The following is an 18,598-nucleotide window of genomic DNA, read 5'->3' on the forward strand; positions in this document are numbered from 1 at the left end:
ATTTGGACTGGATGCAGGTACGGCATAAACATGGAGAGCAGCTCCACCACCCTGAACTAACCCCGGGAGGGGGCCCAGTTGGGCCGCGCGGGCGGCGTGGGACGCAGTCGGTAGGAGAAGTCCCCGGGAGGCAGCAACTGGTATTGGAGCGGGGAGAACAGCGTCCCAGCCGGGACACTCGGTCACGGCACAAGCACGGGGAGCTGCTCCACCCACCTGAACTAACCCCGGGAGACAGCCCAACTGGTTCGCGGGGGCGGCATGGCAAAGCGGCTGGAGGGACGAGAAGTCCCCGGGAGGCAGCGACTGATTTTGGAGTCGAGAGTGCACCGTCCCAAGGGGAGCCTTGACGCTGGGCGTGGGGCTGGAAGCGGAGGATCTGACCTTGACTCCAGCAGGCCAGACCCCGCCCGGGGGCAATCTCCACACACCCAACACACATAGGCGACGCGCCCTGTGGAAATCTCAGATATAATAGTCATTCCAAGCAAGACAAGCAACTCTGGCTATATTCTGAGGTGCTACTCTCCTATCTCTCTGTTCCCTCCCCCACCCTCCCCAGGCGGCTTCATTAACATCCGAATAGCCTGAGCCAGAGGGAGAACTCTGATAGGGATCTGACAAAAAGAAAAACACCAAGACATATTATCATCAAACTCACCAAAACCAAAGATAAACAGAAAATTTTAAAAGCAGCCAGGGAGAAAAGAAAGGTTTCCTTCAAGGGAGAATCAATAAGAATAAGTTCAGACTACTCAGCAGAAACCATGCAGGCAAGAAGGGAATGGGACGACATATACAGAACACTGAAGGAGAAAAACTGCCAGCCAAGGATCATATATCCAGCAAAACTCTCTCTGAAATATGAAGGCGAAATTAAGATATTTACAGATAAACACAAGTTTAGAGAATTTGCAAAAACCAAACCAAAGCTACAAGAAATACTAACGGATATTGTTTGGTCAGAGAACCAATAATATCAGATATCAGCACAACACAAGGTCACAAAACAGAACGTCCTGATATCAACTCAAATAGGGAAATCACAAAAACAAACAAATTAAGATTAATTAAAAAAACAAATACACATAACAGGGAATCATGGAAGTCAATAGGTAAAAGATCACAATAATCAAAAAGAGAGACTAAATACAGGAGGCATTGAACTGCCATATGGAGAGTGATACAAGGCGATATAGAGCAATACAAGTTAGGTTTTTACTTAGAAAAATCGGGGTAAATAACAAGGCAACCACAAAAAGGTATAACAACTCTATAACTTAAGATAAAAGCCAAGAAAAACGTAACGACTCAACTAACATAAAGTCAAGCACTATGAAAATGAGGATCTCACAAGTTACTAAGAAAAACGCCTCAGCACAAAAAAGTATGTGGAAAAATGAAATTGTCAACAACACACATAAAAAGGCATCAAAATGACAGCACTAAAAACTTATTTATCTATAATTACCCTGAATGTAAATGGACTAAATGCACCAATAAAGAGACAGAGAGTCACAGACTGGATAAAGAAACAAGATCCATCTATATGCTGCCTACAAGAGACACACCTTAGACTTAGAGACACAAACAAACTAAAACTCAAAGGATGGAAAAAAATATATCAAGCAAACAATAAGCAAAAAAGAAGAGGAGTAGCAATATTAATTTCTGACAAAATAGACTTTAGACTTAAATCCACCACAAAGGATAAAGAAGGACACTATATAATGATAAAAGGGACAATTGATCAGGAAGACATAACCATATTAAGTATTTATGCACCCAATGACAGGGCTGCAAGATACATAAATCAAATTTTAACAGAATTGAAAAGTGAGATAGGTACCTCCACAATTATAGTAGGAGACTTCAACACACCACTTTCGGAGAAGGACAGGACATCCAGTAAGAAGCTCAATAGAGACACGGAAGATCTAATTACAACAATCAACCACCTTGACCTCATTGACTTATACAGAACTCTCCACCCAATTGCTGCAAAACATACTTTTTTTTCTAGCGCACAGGGAACATTCTCTAGAATAGACCACATATTAGGTCATAAAACAAACCTTTGCAGAATCCAAAACATCGAAGTATTAAAAAGCATCTTCTCAGACCACAAGGCAATAAAACTAGAGATCAATAACAGAAAAACTAGGGAAAAGAAATCAAATACTTGGAAACTGAACAATACCCTCCTGAAAAAAGACTGGGTTATAGAAGACATCAAGGAGGGAATAAGGAAATTCATTGAAAGCAACGAGAATGAAAATACTTCCTATCAAAACCTCTGGGACACAGCAAAAGCAGTGCTCAGAGGTCAATTTATATCGATAAATGCACACATAGAAAAAGAAGAAAGAGCCAAAATCAGAGAACTGTCCCTACAACTTGAACAAATAGAAAGTGAGCAACAAAAGAATCCATCAGGCACCAGAAGAAAACAAATAATAAAAATTAGAGCTGAACTAAATGAATTAGAGAACAGAAAAACAATTGAAAGAATTAACAAAGCCAAAAGCTGGTTCTTTGAAAAAACTAACAAAATTGATAAACCATTGGCTAGACTGACAAAAGAAATACAGTAAAGGAAACAAATCACTCGAATAAGAAATGAGAAGGGCCACATCACAACAGAACCAAATGAAATTAAAAGAATCATTTCAGATTATTGTGAAAAATTGTACTCTAACAAATTTGAAAACCTAGAAGAAATGGATGAATTCCTGGAAAAACACTACCTACCTAAACTAACACATTCAGAAGTAGAACAACTAAATAGACCCATAACAAAAAAGGAGATTGAAACGGTAATCAAAAAATTCTCAACAAAAAAAGGCCTGGCCCGGACGGCTTTACTGCAGAGTTCTACCAAACTTTCAGAGAAGAGTTAACACCACTACTTCTGAAGGTGTTCCAAAGCATTGAAAATGACGGAATACTACCCAACTCATTCTGTGAAGCCACCATCTCCCTGATACCAAAACCAGGTAAAGACATTACCAAAAAAGAAAATTATAGACCTATATCCCTCATGAACATAGATGCAAAAATCCTCAGCAAAATTCTAGCCAATAGAATCCAACAACACATCAAAAAAATAATTCACCATGATCAAGTGGGATTTATACCAGGTATGCAAGGCTGGTTTAATATTAGAAAAACCATTAATGTAATCCATCACATAAATAAAACAAAAGACAAAAACCACATGATCTTATCAATTGATGCAGAAAAGGCATTTGACAAAGTCCAACACCCATTTATGATAAAAACTCTTACCAAAATAGGAATTGAAGGAAAATTCCTCAACATAATAAAGGGCATCTATGCAAAGCCAACAGCCAATATCACTCTAAATGGAGAGAATCTGAAAGCATTTCCACTGAGAACGGGAACCAGACAAGGATGCCCTTTATCACCGCCCTTATTCAACATCGTGCTGGAAGTCCTAGCCAGGGCAATTAGGCTAGACAAAGAAATAAAAGGTATCCGGATTGGCAAGGAAGAAGTAAAGTTATCACTATTTGCAGATGACATGATTATATACACAAAAAACCCTAAGGAATCCTCCAGAAAACTACTGAAACTAATAGAAGAGTTTGGCAGAGTCTCAGGTTATAAAATAAACATACAAAAATCACTTGGATTCCTCTACATCAACAAAAAGAACACCGAAGAGGAAATCACCAAATCAATACCATTCACAGTAGCCCCCAAGAAGATAAGATACTTAGGAATAAATCTTACCAAGGATGTAAAAGACCTATACAAAGAAAACTACAAAGCTCTACTACAAGAAATTCAAAAGGACATACTTAAGTGGAAAAACATACCTTGCTCATGGATAGAAAGACTTAACATAATAAAAATATCTATTCTACCAAAAGCCATCTATACATTTAACGCACTTCCGATCCAAATTCCAATGTCATATTTTAAGGGGATAGAGAAACAAATCACCAATTTCATATGGAAGGGAAAGAAGCCCCGGATAAGCAAAGCACTACTGAAAAAGAAGAATAAAGTGGGAGGCCTCACTTTACCTGATTTCAGAAGCTATTATACAGCCACAGTAGTCAAAACAGCCTGGTACTGGTACAACAACAGGCACATAGACCAATGGAACAGAATTGAGAACCCACACATAGATCCATCCACGTATGAGCAGCTGATATTTGACAAAGGGCCAGTGTCAATTAATTGGGGAAAAGATAGTCTTTTTAACAAATGGTGCTGGCATAACTGGATATTCATTTGCAAAAAAATGAAACAGGACCCATACCTTATACCATGCACAAAAACTAACTCCAAGTGGATCAAAGACCTAAACATAAAGACTAAAACGATAAAGATAATGGAAGAAAAAATTGGGACAACCCTAGGAGCCCTAATACAAGGCATAAACAGAATACAAAACATTACCAAAAATGATGAAGAGAAACCCAATAATTGGGAGCTCCTAAAAATCAAACACCTATGCTCATCTAAAGACTTCACCAAAAGAGTAAAAAGACCACCTACAGATTGGGAAAGAATTTTCAGCTATGACATCTCCAACCAGCGCCTGATCTCTAAAATCTACATGATTCTGTCAAAACTCAGCCACAAAAAGACAAACAACCGAATCAAAAAGTGGGCAAAGGATATGAACACACATTTCACTAAAGAAGATATTCAGGCAGCTAACAGATACATGAGAAAATGCTCACGATCATTAGCCATTAGAGAAATGCAAATTAAAACTACAATGAGATTCCATCTCACACCAGCAAGGCTGGCATTAATCCAAAAAACACAAAATAATAAATGTTGGAGAGGCTGCGGAGAGATTGGAACTCTTATACACTGCTGGTGGGAATGTCAAATGGTACAACCACTTTGGAAATCTATCTGGCGTTATCTTAAACAGTTAGAAATAGAACTATCATACAACCCAGAAATCCCACTCCTGGGAATATACCCTAGAGATACAAGAGCCTTCATACAAACAGATATAGGCACACCGATGTTTATTGCAGCTCTGTTTACAATAGCAAAAAGTTGGAAGCAACCAAGGTGTCCATCAACGGATGAATGGATAAATAAATTGTGGTATATTCACACAATGGAATACTATGCATCAATAAAGAACAGTGACAAATCTGTGAAACATTTGATAACATGGAGGAACCTGGAAGGCATTATGCTGAGCGAAATTAGAGGCAAAAGGACAAATATTGTATAAGACCACTATTATAAGATCTTGAGTAATAGTAAACCTGAGAAGAACACATACTTTTGTGGTTACGAGGGGGGGAGGGAGGGAGGGTGGGAGAGGGTTTTTTATTGATTAATCAGTAGATAAGAACTGCTTTAGGTGAAGGGAAAGACAACACTCAATACATGGAAGGTCAGCTCAATTGGACTGGACCAAAAGCAAAGAAGTTTCCGGGATAAAATGAATGCTTCAAAGGTCAGCGGAGCAAGCGCGGGGGTCTGGGGAACATGGTTTGCGGGGACTTCTAAGTCAATTGGCAGAATAATTCTATTATGAAAACATTCTGCATCCCACTTTGAAATGTGGCGTCTGGGGTCCTAAATGCTAACAAGCGGCCATCTAAGATGCATCAATTGGTCTCAACCCACCTGGAGCAAAGGAAAATGAAGAACACCAAGGCCACACGACAACTAAGAGCCCAAGAGACAGAAAGGGCCACATGAACCAGAGACCTACATCATCCTGAGACCAGAAGAACTAGTTGGTGCCCGGCCACAATCGATGACTGCCCTGACAGGGAGCACAACAGAGAACTCCTGAGGGAGCAGGAGATCAGTGGGATGCAGACCCCAAATTCTCATAAAAAGACCATACTTAATGGTCTGACTGAGACTAGAGGAATCCCGGCGGCCATGCTCCCCAGACCTTCTGTTGGCACAGGACAGGAACCATCCCCGAAGACAACTCATCAGACATGAAAAGGACGGGTCAGTGGGTGGGAGAGAGACGCTGATGAAGAGTGAGCTAATTATATCAGGTGGACACTTGAGAGTGTGTTGGCAGCTCTTGTCTGGAGGGGGGATGGGAGGATAGAGAGAGAGAGAAGCCGGCAAAATTGTCACGAAAGGAGAGACTGAAAGGGCTGACTCAAGAAGGGGAGAGCAAATGGGAGTAGGGAGTGAGATGTATGTAAACTTATACGTGACAGACTGATTGGATTTGTAAACGTTCACTTGAAGCTTAATAAAAGTTAATAAAAAAATAAAAAGATGCCTTGCATTGGGTAAATCTGCTGCAAAGGACCTCTTTAAAGTGTTGAAGAGCAAAGATGTCACGCTGAAGACTAAGGTGCGCCTAACCCAAGCCATCGTATTTTCAATCGCATCATATGCATGTGAAAGCTGGACAATGAATAAGGAAGACTGAAGAAGAATTGACACCTTCGTATTGTGGTGTTGGCGAAGAATATCGAGTAAACCATGGACTGCCAAAAGAACGAACAAATCTGTCTTGCAAGGAAGTACAACCAGAATGCTCCTTAGAAGCAAGGATTGGGAGACTGCATCTTACATACTTTGGACATGTTGTCAGGAGGGATCAGTCCCTGGAGAAGGGCATCATGCTTGGCAGAGTACAGGGTCAGCGGAAAAGAGGAAGACCCTCAACGAGGTGGATTGACACAGTGGCTGCAACAATGAGCTCAAGGATAAGAACAATTGTAAGGATAGCTCAGAACTGGGCAGTGTTTTGTTCTGTTGTGCATAGGGCCAGTATAATTAGGAACCGACTCGACAGCACCTAACAGCAACAACAACATATATATTTTTGCACATTACTGGTTTGCTTATCTAGAGAACCCAGCCTAAGACAGACTCCCAAGTCTGCTGTGCTCCCAGCTCTGCCTTTTTGGTGATATGAGGTCCCCCCTCTCTGCTTGCTTCCCTTTCTTTTTAACTCTTCCAAAATAAAAGGTAGTGCAGCCCACACCCCAGGGAAACTCTCTTTACATGGGATCAGGGATGCGACCAGGTTAAGGATGTTACAATTCCACCCTAATCCTCTTTAATATAAAATTACAATCACTAAATGGAGGACAACCACACAATACTGGGAATCATGGCCTAACTAATTTGACACATACTTTTTGGGGACACAATTCAATTCATGACACTCCGTTGGGCAAAGCCTGTGTATTGTCGACAGCATTAGCCCTCTAAAGGGTAGGGTTCTTGCGAGAATTGCTCACATATGGCACAATCGCTTTTACTGGGTTTAAGAGAAGTAATTATTATATAAAGTCTTCCCTCAGTGTCTTCACACCAACGTAGTGCTTGTAGCTTCTTCTGGATTCACAATAGTACAGTGTGTGCTCTGGTATGTGACTCTGCTCTTGTGGACTCAGAAGATATTCCTGTAATGACACTGAAATATGTTAGGACTCATTTCAACACTCGATTCGTTTGTTAATCGGACAAAGGTTTTATAAACAATTGCTCTGGTCCAGGAACTTTATTAGCCCTCAGTGGTACAGAGAGGTATCAAATTTGATATCACTGAAGAACTCTGATTGAAGTTATGTAAAACATAAATCAGTATGGATCCTAGGTGGGTTTTCTTCTAAATAAAAGGAATTGAGAAGGAATGAGGTACAATTTAAGTGCAGTAAATGACTTGATAAAGACAGAAAGCCTGAGATGGAGTTAGAAGTTCAGTGTTCTAGGCATTGCACAACCACAAACAAGATGTATGACTGAAAAAATAACAGTAAACTCACTGAGTCTCAGATTCCACATCTGTTACATGAAAGCAGTGAATTACTTATTTAAAAAACATGTTTCTAGTTCTAAGAGTTTATGAAACCATCTCCTGCCTTAAGACAGGCATCATTCCCACAGTTGAGTCTTTTTTTTTTTCTCTTTAAGCATTGTCAGGGAGATTAACCCCTACTCCCTCAAGAGGACAAGTGAAACTAAATGGGAACTTTGTATCAGGGGTAACATCCAAATACTACAGTTTGTGATTTTCTTCACAGGTCAAAGTCCAAGCCTGCCTGAAATATCTCTTCCACCACAACATTTACAGGTTCCAGATTGCACCCTTATTGCAAGCTTATTGTCTCCCCTGATCACAGGACTCCACATGTATTTACTTTTTGGCAATAGCTATGATGCCCCCACCAGACAAAGCGTTTCCCTCTGAAACGAGCTGAGTCATGCTATTTTAGTCTTCTGCTTGTCCCCAGGATTGGCATGATCCAAGATGATTTACAGGGGAAATAGCAATTCCATCCAGGGAAAGTTTTACTCACACTCAAAATTATGGGTTCCTGCCTTCTAACCCCAAAAAGAAAATGCCTCAAAGTCCACTCTTAGTGTGATTCCCAAAGTCTGGATAATTTAGCTTTAAATAAAATATTTGATGAAAGGTGTAGTCTTCTATGCTTTGTCAATTTCTTTAATCCTACATCTAGTAATGAAAAGAATTTTAATCTTGAACTTTTCCTCATAGTCTTTGGTCTCACTGCTGCTGGACTCTTATTACTATCTGCTTGACAATGAAAATGCATTTATATCTCTCTAATAATAAGCAATAGTTACAGGCAAAATTAGGTTTAAATTCTGTTCACACAGTAGATAAACTATTATACAGACCATTATAAGTAAAATCACACTCTTAAAAACAATGGTATTCACAAGGTCTTAATCCAACATGATTATTATTAAATGCCAATGAGGATATTTCTGAAAATAAAAATTGAATCTACTTCTAAAGCAAGTCTAAACCACCACCACTGTTATGAAGCAGATAATTGCTTGTAACTTCTAAATGATATCTGTCCAACATCTTTCCATCAGTGGTCCAAAAATAATGGATCTGACTGTGATTCAGACTAATTTATTTCAGAGCAAATCCCCACTTTTCCATTAACTGGCAGAAAAAACCTTCAATTGAAATCGATCCGAGAACTAAGAAATTTCTAAATTATTTCTACTAAAATAGAGTTTTGAAATTGATTTGTATTATTGAAAACTCTGCTTTTTTTTTGTCTACTTGAAATTTAAAAAATTTTAAACTTATTTTTTAAAAATGTTATGCCAGATTTCCACATGAAAAACAGCAAAGAGAGAAGCTCAGTGGCTGTATCCCACTCGAAGCACATGATATGAATTAGGCTTTTATTCCAGATACTGTCTTAAAACCTCAGGGAAACAGATAGGGAAGCAAGTTAATTGGATAAAATAGTTTGCTCGGTAAAAACTTGGCCACAATAAAATTTATACTGCTAAGCTCTGATTTCTCTTTCTCTCTTTTCTCTTTTCCTGCTCTGCAGAAAGGAGAAAAAGAAGCCAGGGAGTTTAAGGATGAATGATGACTTCTTCCTGCTAAAATACTGAGAGTGGCATATAAAAGCATGTCTAACGAACCCAAAACCCTGCAGTGACAAAACTGAAGATGAATCAGGTTTAAGCCTAGGAATGTACCTATGTAAGTCTAAAGGGGGAATACAGCAATGTTTAATTAATGTTTATTAGTGACTAACAAGGAATATTAGCATTAGAAAAGAATGGTTATTAAAGTTAAGAGTTTATTGTAAAGGAAACGATTACATCACACTTTTTAATCTAAAGTTTAAATCTTACTTAAACAGATTTTCACAGTTTTATGCATAAATACTTGAAATTAGCTGATTTTGTGCCATGGTTTTTTAATTTTAAAAAATTCAGAGAAGAAATAAGATATACAGAATGCTTTATATTTTAACATTCAGTAAAAATATGAATGGAAATCTGGCCCTCTGAACCACAGAGCAACCATTTAGATAATATTAAAATGAAGAATTTTTTTGTAACCTAATATTGCCTGGTATTAGAGACTCTTCTATCACAACTAGGCTTATCAGTCAGATACCTGAGAGGGCATTTCAACTAACAACGGAAATTTATCCAGTAGAATATTGTAGTGTCCTACCAGGCATCCCAGTGGCCATACAGGAAAAATTTTGGACGTTTCATCTATGTTTAGCACTTAATATGCACCAGACATCCTAGATGCTAAGGATAGCAAAAAAGCAAAAGTCTAAGTATATTCTGGAGAAAAATTCAAGACATTAGATACTTAAATTAATAAACAAATCATTCCCCAAAATTATAAATGCTATAAAGAATAAAAGACAGTATAATGTATTACTGTCTCCTGAAGTGGGAGAGGAGGCCACTTTGGATGTGATTATTAAGGAGGTACTACTGTCTATGGAAGGAACCCTGGTGGCGCGGTAGTTAAATGCTCAGCTGCTATCCAAAAGGTTGGGTGTTTGTATTAACCTGCTTCTTGGGAGAAAGATATAGCAGTTTCCTTCTGTAAAGATTTACAGTCTTGGAAACCCTTTGGGGCAGTTTTATTCTGTTCTATAGGGTTGTTATGAGTCAGAATTGACCCTGCTGTGGAAACAGGTTTGGTTTTTTGGTTTGGTACTCTCTATGGAAGTGGTTTTTAAACTGAGGTTATAAATGTTGAGAAGTCAATAATTTGAACACACAGCATGAGGCTGTTCCACTCATATGGAACAGTAAGCACAGTGGACTAAGCCTAGAACAGGCACAAGTCCAAGAAGTAGTGGGTGTGCCAGCAGGGGGGTGGGATACAGACATGGGGTGGCGGAGGCAGAAATCCAGGGTGGTAGCCACTCAGGAGATGTCACTGCAGGTAGAAGGACCTCTGGTTTCAAGACAACGGAGGCCTGGCTATGAAAAGGTGACTGTCAGGGAGCAGGCCTACCAGAAGTATGGCAGTCAGTGCAGGATATTTAAATAGCAACTCTGCTCAGAACCAAAGTAGAGGTCCAATCCTACAAACCAGAGATATACAAGAGAAAAGATTGGAGTTTAAAGGCCAGGTTTCTATTGTCATAATAGCTCTAGAAAGCAAGTGCTACCACACAGAGATGTTATGTATTGGTTAAGTTTAATAGGAATGGTGGCTCAATACTAAAGCATCTGCCTCAAATGCTGATTGGTTACAGGGATTCATCCTCCATCAGTCCCATACTGGACACTACTGGGGGCAGAGCTGAGCCATATGGTAGAAGATGATTGAATCTGACTGGGGGTAGAGCCATAAACTCCAGATGTAGGGGAAAACAAACTATCCCCAGACACTTTACTAGGGATTCCAGGAACTGGGGAGTGGGGGGGTTAGATATTCAACTCTGTTAGTGAATGGTTTCATCTTTCTTTCCATCGATTAAGTATTTGATCACATCTTGCTATGAATGTCCTTAAACCTTGCATTAAATTTCTATCTTCCATTTTGAATATAGGAATTCCATTGCTCTGCTGAATTATGTTAATGAATGTTTGTTCTTATAAAAAATTGCATAATTTTTCATGTATTTGCTAAACCAACATATGAAATTTTATTAGTAAACAATACTGTCATTTAGATTAAGACTTAAAGTTTTAAATACCATCTATATTCTTATGACTCAAATTTCTGTCTCTAGTTTAAACCTCGCCCCTGACAAGTACTGTATCTCCAATTGCTTATTTTTACTTCGTCATTTGGGTATTTATTAGTAATTTAAAAAGTACAGTTGAGGAGAAGAGTCTTCTGTGGAAATGGAATTAAGTGTCCAAAGCTGAACTTTTAATATTCCATGCCAAGCTACCTCCTCATTTAATAACAAATGTATTTTTTCCAATTGCTCTGGCTGAATCCTTGGTCTTGTCCTTTACTTCTCTCCATCTTTTATCCCCTAAATATGGAACCTCTGCCAATATTGTGACCTACACTTTAAGTCTCACTCACCACCTCAGCACAGGCCATTATCATTTCTCACCTGGACTATTGAAATAAAATCCTCACTGGTTTCCCTGACTCTACCCTTATCACTCTGGCATATCCCTTGCTGTATGAACAAAGAATAATAGGCACTCAGAATAAAAAGACTGAAAATTACATGGAAGATGTTGAATACTTCTTTAATTAATGAGTAATTGGCGAATCGGTAAGAACAAGAGATCCATATGAAGAAGAAAATGGATACATAAATGGTTCAACAAGAATTTGCAGAGGTGGTAGTGAGAGTAAATAATGTGATATAAGTTGAGGAAGGTTTGATTTCAAGATGAAGGTCGCAGCGTGGATGTGTTACTTGTTTATCTAAACAGTCACTAAAACATCTCAAACGTCTATACTCCCTGAGTTCTGACTCACAGGCTCAGCGCTGGTACTTGAGTAGCTTGACAATCCCCTGCTTGATTTCCTGGGTTCGTACCCCATAAACTATGGGGTTGAGAGCTGGTGGGACGACGTGGTGCAGGACATTGAGAAGAATGGGCACTTCTGAGGGCACTTCCTTTCCTGCTTTGTTTGTGAAGATGAAGACAAGAAGCAATGTGTAGAAGAAAAGTATAAGGATGAGATGAGAACTACAAGTACTCAAGGCTTTGGTGGCTGCACCCCCTGAGTTCAGATGCATCACAGCCCTCAGGATGAAGCAGTAGGATAGCAAAATGAGCACCAGATCAGACCCTAATAGGCACCAGACACTCACAAATTGATAGAGCTTACTTAGGCGAATATCCTCACAAGAAAGCCTTGCTACAGAAATGGTAGCACAGATACAGTTCTCCACCACATTGCTGGCACAGTAGGTAAGCCTGGCAGCCAGAACTGGGGTGGGCAGTGTGACCAACAGATTGCGGAAGACAATAAAGATGGCTGCATTAATGACAAATTGTTCAGTGATGATGGATGGGTAGCGAAGTGGGTGGCAAATGGCCACATAGCGATCATAGGCCATGACCAGGAAGGTGGAGGACTCCATGGGAAGGAAGGTATTCATGATGAACATCTGCAGGAAGCAGCCCGCAAAGCTGATGGGCTTCATGTTGAACCAGAAGATGAGCAGGACCTGCCAGAATCATTGTTCTCAAAAACCCTGTACATCCATTCTCACCCTAGAGGACCTAATCCTTGGGAAAACCCTCAAATGGCTTCAAACATTCATCTCTCCAAACCCTAACTCCATAACCCCATCCAGGACAGCTTCCTCATTGCAAATACCTTCTATGTGCATCCTGATCTCCAGGGCCTGACTCAAGCTATTGTCTCTTCTTTCCATCCATAGGCCACACCCTTTGTTAATTTTATCTATTTATTTCTAGTTCTGTCCTCCCTGAGCTCTTACTCAAATTCTAGCTAGAAAGATCTACCCATAAAATGTAGCAGAGAAACATCAAAGTCAGTAAGAACAATATTTATGTGGACACTCACCAACCCCTCCATACACATAAGAAATATCTTCAAATTATGTTTTCTAGCTCATGTATGACATAAACACACATCCAGTTACATTAGAGAAAGGCAATTCTAGAGCTCTTCGTTGTAGGGATGGAGGTAATTCAGGAGGAAGGGGGATCTCCCTAGAAGTAAGAAGAGGGCTGGACTTTGAGAACATCATTGACTCATACACTAAGTGAGGGCCTGGCAAGTAAGAATTAATGAATCCTTAGAAAGGAATGGGCAGTAAGAATGAGAGGGGCCTATCTGGAGCTGTGAGGAACTTGGTATGATAGTATGGGTGATTCACTGAGGATTTTCCTTTGAAGGGGCAGGGGGAATTATAATAGCAAACCAAGTGCTGTTTAGAGAAATATGAGTGAGTGCCTGAAAGAGAGCTCAGGGGCTGCCTGACCTTGGGAATGACTGTGAGGCAGAGGATGACATCCAGCATGGAGAGAATGGCAAGCAGGTAGTACATGGGCTGGTGCAGACAGGCCTCCTGTCGGATGGCAAGTAATAACACAAAGTTGGCCCCAAGGGCCAAAGCCAGGAGAGGAGCTAGAGGTATAGACAGCCAGTGCTGTGTGTCCTGCATCCCTGGAAAGCAGATCATTAGGAATTCTGTCACCTGGGCTGCTGTGTTATTGGGAAACAATGCCATGATTGGTAGGTGGACCTGGAATTGGCTGAAAGAAAACAGACATTAATTCAGGATTTGACTGTGTCATTAATGGCCTTTAACAGATCTGCCTCCATTCTAGGCTTTCAAGCTTCTCCACCATTGTACTGACATAATAATGTAATGTTCAAATTGAGGCATATCGCTTCCCTGTTAAAAGCATTTCCTTTACATTCATAACTTTATGGATTAAAAATAGCTCCCTTAATATGAGTATGATCCAACTCCAGACAGATTCCCAAATTCCTTCACACACACAGACAGACCTAGCTACACCTCTAGAATGTGCTTTGCTTTGTCTCACCTCTGCATTTTTATGTGTCGTAGTCTTCTCAGAGAATCCCATCTTGCCCTCAAATTTCTAACTTCTACTTGTCACATTCTATTTGTCCCAAGTGAACATTTTCTCTTGGATATATTTTCTCCAATTATTCCATTTTTGTGCATAGGTGGATACCTTTCCTTCCCATTGCTCCTTAAATATCCTGAGTATACTGATAATAAAGTGTTAATAAAACTTCTCTCTACTCAATGAGTATTTTTATACTCATTGGTGTTTCCTACTTTTCTTTCATAAAGACCACGCTCCCTCTGGCCTATGATGGAGACTTGTCTTTTTTTATTACAGAACAGAGAAAAACACCAGGGACCTCACAACATAATAAACACTCAATACGCACAGTTCAGATAGGTAAGAAGGAAAGATTATTAAAAGCATCGCAATGATTTTGATTGTTTTCCTTTATTATTTAGCATCTCCATCCCTTGTTCTACCATAAACCATTGGTGCTCTTGCTCAACACTAAGCAAAAGCCTGGAAAGAAAAAAGCATCAAGGAAAAAAATAACAATTTGGTGGTGAAAAAATATGTACAGAACAAGTTAGTGGTGAGAAAAAATGAATACAAAAATACCTCTGCAGTATCTTTTGAGTGTGTATGTGTGTGTTTGGTAAGTAACTGCTAACTAAATACTCTTCATTTCCTGGTAAAAAGAGAAAAGATGAGGGAATGAGTTTTCCAAGACAAAGGAAGAACTCAAGGAATACATAAACATGCCCTAAGATATGAGGAGCTTCAATTCTCTTTAAGAATCCTCTTAACCATCGCTGGTAAAGAAGTTGCCAGATTCTGCTGTGCTCCCCTCAAAAAGACAAGAAACATCTCTTACAGATGGATATTTGGGCTTGCTGTTGGGGCACTTCTAGGAACTAGGGCACAGAAAAAAAAAATCTCCCTACCAAGGTTAGATTTTTTTTTTTTTTCCAAATGTATACTGTGGGTGTCTCATCAGGCTTGTCTTTCATTTAGTCCCATGGCTCTCAAAAGTAAGTATGCATCAGAATCACCTGTGGAGCTTGTTAAAATGCAGATTGTTGGGCTCTACCCCCAGGGTTCTCAATTTTATAGGTCTAGGGTGGGCCCTGAGAATTTACCTTTATAGCAAGTTTCCAGGTAATGCTGATGCTGCAATTCCAGGAAGAGCACTTTGAGAATGATGGACCTACCCTCAGTTGTGATATTGACCTAACCATTGATTCAGACTAACCCTAATCCCAGACTGCTGCCTCAACTCAGCCAGCCAAAGTCACAGCTCTGCTCAGCTTCAGGTGTCAGATTGGCTGGTTCTATAACTATCTTCAGTTAGTTATTTAAACATATTTATTTAAACATAATTCTGCCCAACCACCAGCCTCCCAATTTGAAAGCCATGTTCCTCTTGTGGACTCTCTAGGAAATAACTTTCAGTTCCTTTTTACACTTGTATCTCTCTGCTTGGAGCTCTAATTCTTCACAAGTCACGTCTCCTCAGATGATCAAAACACCTCCATAAGGTCAAGGACAAGGTCTCCATTATGTTTTCTCTTCTTAGAGAGAAAGCCTGACACTTACAGCATGCTTCTAATATTCAAAGACAAAATCTCCTCTTCAGTCAACCTCACTGCCAGAGACAGATCTAAGCTAGCCTTCCAGGAGTTCAGCTGACACACATATTCTTCTGACATCAGTGATCTTCAGGATCCTCACACTTCAGCGTCTATAGGGTGCAATGACCTTCTCTGAAATAAACAGTGCATGAAGTCAATTGTCACTTATGTTTGGTTTTCCCGTGTTCTGTTCCCGAACATACCTACAGAGAAAGTCTGTCCCAAAAAGCAGTCTTGACCAGCCAGCTACTTTCAAGCAGTGTGTGGCTCTTCAACTTCTCACTGCCCTCTGTTTGTGGCTGGAACCCCCTGGAAGACTTTATGAACATGGTATCTCCATTATAGCTCCTCTCCTGTGCCTGGAAAGATGAAGAATTCGCTTAGGAATCTGTTTCCCTTAGGATCCTGTCTCCCTGCAGATGCACACACATTTCCAGGGTGAAAAGAAAGATTTCTGCATTTGAATTTAAACGAAGTGAAACAGCAGTGCTCTCTCCTGAGGTGTCAGAGTTACATGAACTGAGACTTATTATTTGTTACGGAAAGTAAAATTAGTTAGGGATATGGAGGATATATATAAGAGACCCTTTAAGAAGACAAATGTTATTAATAAAGCTGGCTTCATTTTTCATATTAGTGTCATTCTTTAAAAAAATATTCCTAAAACGAGTACTTCATGATTTATCTTATCATTAATTTGTATTGTTTTAGAAATATCTTCACAGAGCAAAAATAAGTCACTTAAAGCAATTGTACAGAATCCCAAACACACATTCAAAGCATATAATGGTAATTAGACTGTAGTAAGTTAAGGAGACAAGTTTTAATTGTTAGGATAATCACAATCCATATCAATGATAAGGTTAAATGCAAACAAGCCAATTAAAATGCAAAAATTGTAAATATGAATAAAAAAGACCCAATTGTCTGCTGCCCACAAGAAACCAACTTCAAATACAAAAATATGAATAGATTAAAAGGATGGGAAAGACATATCATGACAAAAAGGAAAATAATCAATCTCCCTCATGAATACATATACAAAAGCTCATAAAATACTAATTCAAATCCAGTGATATGTGAAAATGATCATTTATTATGAACATGTGTAACAATATTTGAAATTGATTAATGTGATTTGCCACATTTACAGAATAACAAGTGAAGGCACGTGATCATCTCAAGAACAGCAAAAAAAAAAAAAAAAGCATTTGACAAATGTAAACACTCACCTAAAAACAGCAAAATATAATAGAGGGGAATTTCCTTGCTCTCATAAAGTATATTTCCAAAAGACCTATAGCAAACACTGTAATCAATGGTTAAGTACTAAAGATTTTACTCCTAAATTTAATTCAAGCATGTCCACTATCACCACTTCTTTTCAACATAGGACAGAAGGGTTGAATCATTACAATGTCTGTAAAAAAACATATAATACCTATATTTAAACAGAAAAAGAAATTAGGGGCTTATACCACTTCTGAGATTCTCAAAACCCCATGCACTGAAATGTTTACCCTGCAAAGACATATCTGATATGACCATATTCCATTATATATATACTTCTCCAACATTCCATTATACAATCTACTTCATTCCACGTATCATTTCACCCTTCCAACCTATTGTAGTCCACATTTTATTAATTTATTCCATTAGTATTTGCTAAACATGTTATATATGTTTGTTACCCTGTGTTATCCAGTAGGAAGTACAAAAATGAGTGAAATAAATCCTGACCTAATAGAATTTTTGAGATTAAGGAGAAGGCAAACCATGGGGGAATGGAATCCTTCTGGAAAGGGGAATGAGCAAGATTCTTAATGTTCGTAAGTTTTAAGCTTGTTTTAGAACTATCAAGCCTATAGGCTCACAATTCAAATGCTGTTAAAATTAGTGAGGCTAGCACTGAAATTTTAATTCAACATAAAGTATTCCACATGGCATCAAAAAGAAAAATTGCAGATAAGTCAGGAGGACCTTTATAAAAATCACAACAGAAACAGAGGTTTCCTTGTTCATGTGCCAAGTAGTTTCTTATCATTAAAGGAAATTGAGCAAATCTTGCATGGATGTTTAGTAAAGATTCTTTAGAGGAAAATAAAAGAGGATTCTAGATTTTATGACTTTACACATCCCATACATATGAAATTCTAGGTGCCCAGAAATCAGAAACATGACAACCAATATGGAAAATCTACCAACTGTTTTTCATGTTTTAGTTATCTAATGTTGCTATAAGAAAAATACCAAAAATGGGTGGCTTCAACAAACAGAAGTTTATTTTCTCACAGTGTAGTAGGCTAGAAGTCTGAATTCAGGGTACCAGCTTTAGGGGAAGGCTTTCTTTCTCTGTAAACTCTGGTGAATGGTCCCTGTCTCAATATTCCCCCGTGTGTAAGATGTTCTCAGAGCAGGGACTCCAGGTCCAAAGGACATGTTTCACTCCTGGATCTTCTTTCTTGGTGGTTGTCTTAGTCATCTAGCGCTGCTATAACAGAAATAACACAAGTGGATGGCTTTAACAAAGACAGGTTCATTCTCTCACAGGCCAGTAGGCCAGAAGTCCTAATTCAGGGCATTAAATCCAGGGAAAGGCTTTATCTCTCTGTGAGCTCTGGAGGAAGGTCCTTGTCATCAGTCTTCCCTTGGTCTGGGAGCATCTCAGCTCAGGAACCTCAGTTCCTGGCACTGCTTTCTTGGTGGTATGAGGTCCCCAT

The 18,598-nt window shown here is 39.1% G+C and overlaps 1 protein-coding gene across 1 annotated transcript; it reads right to left on the reverse strand.

Moving 5' to 3' along the window:
* Positions 1 to 12,203: 12,203 nt before the first annotated feature.
* On the reverse strand, positions 12,204 to 13,931 carry LOC126079273 (olfactory receptor 56A4-like). Its single transcript, XM_049890195.1, has 2 exons — positions 13,683 to 13,931; positions 12,204 to 12,899 (listed from the first exon to the last, which is right to left on the reverse strand). Exons 1-2 carry the CDS (start codon positions 13,929 to 13,931, stop codon positions 12,204 to 12,206), a joined length of 945 nt encoding a protein of 314 aa, XP_049746152.1.
* Between the last annotated feature and the right edge of the window lie 4,667 nt (positions 13,932 to 18,598).

Source organism: Elephas maximus, chromosome 7 (genome assembly GCF_024166365.1).
Source record: "Elephas maximus indicus isolate mEleMax1 chromosome 7, mEleMax1 primary haplotype, whole genome shotgun sequence".
NCBI lineage: Eukaryota > Metazoa > Chordata > Mammalia > Proboscidea > Elephantidae > Elephas > Elephas maximus.

Coding starts and splice junctions, on each gene's coding strand:
- LOC126079273 (XM_049890195.1), bottom strand. CDS start 13,931: ATGGCATTGTTTCCCAATAACACAGCAGCCCAGGTGACAGAATTCCTA. Junction 12,900..13,682: donor GCCTCACAGTCATTCCCAAG/GTCAGGCAGCCC, acceptor TGATTCTGGCAG/GTCCTGCTCATCTTCTGGTT.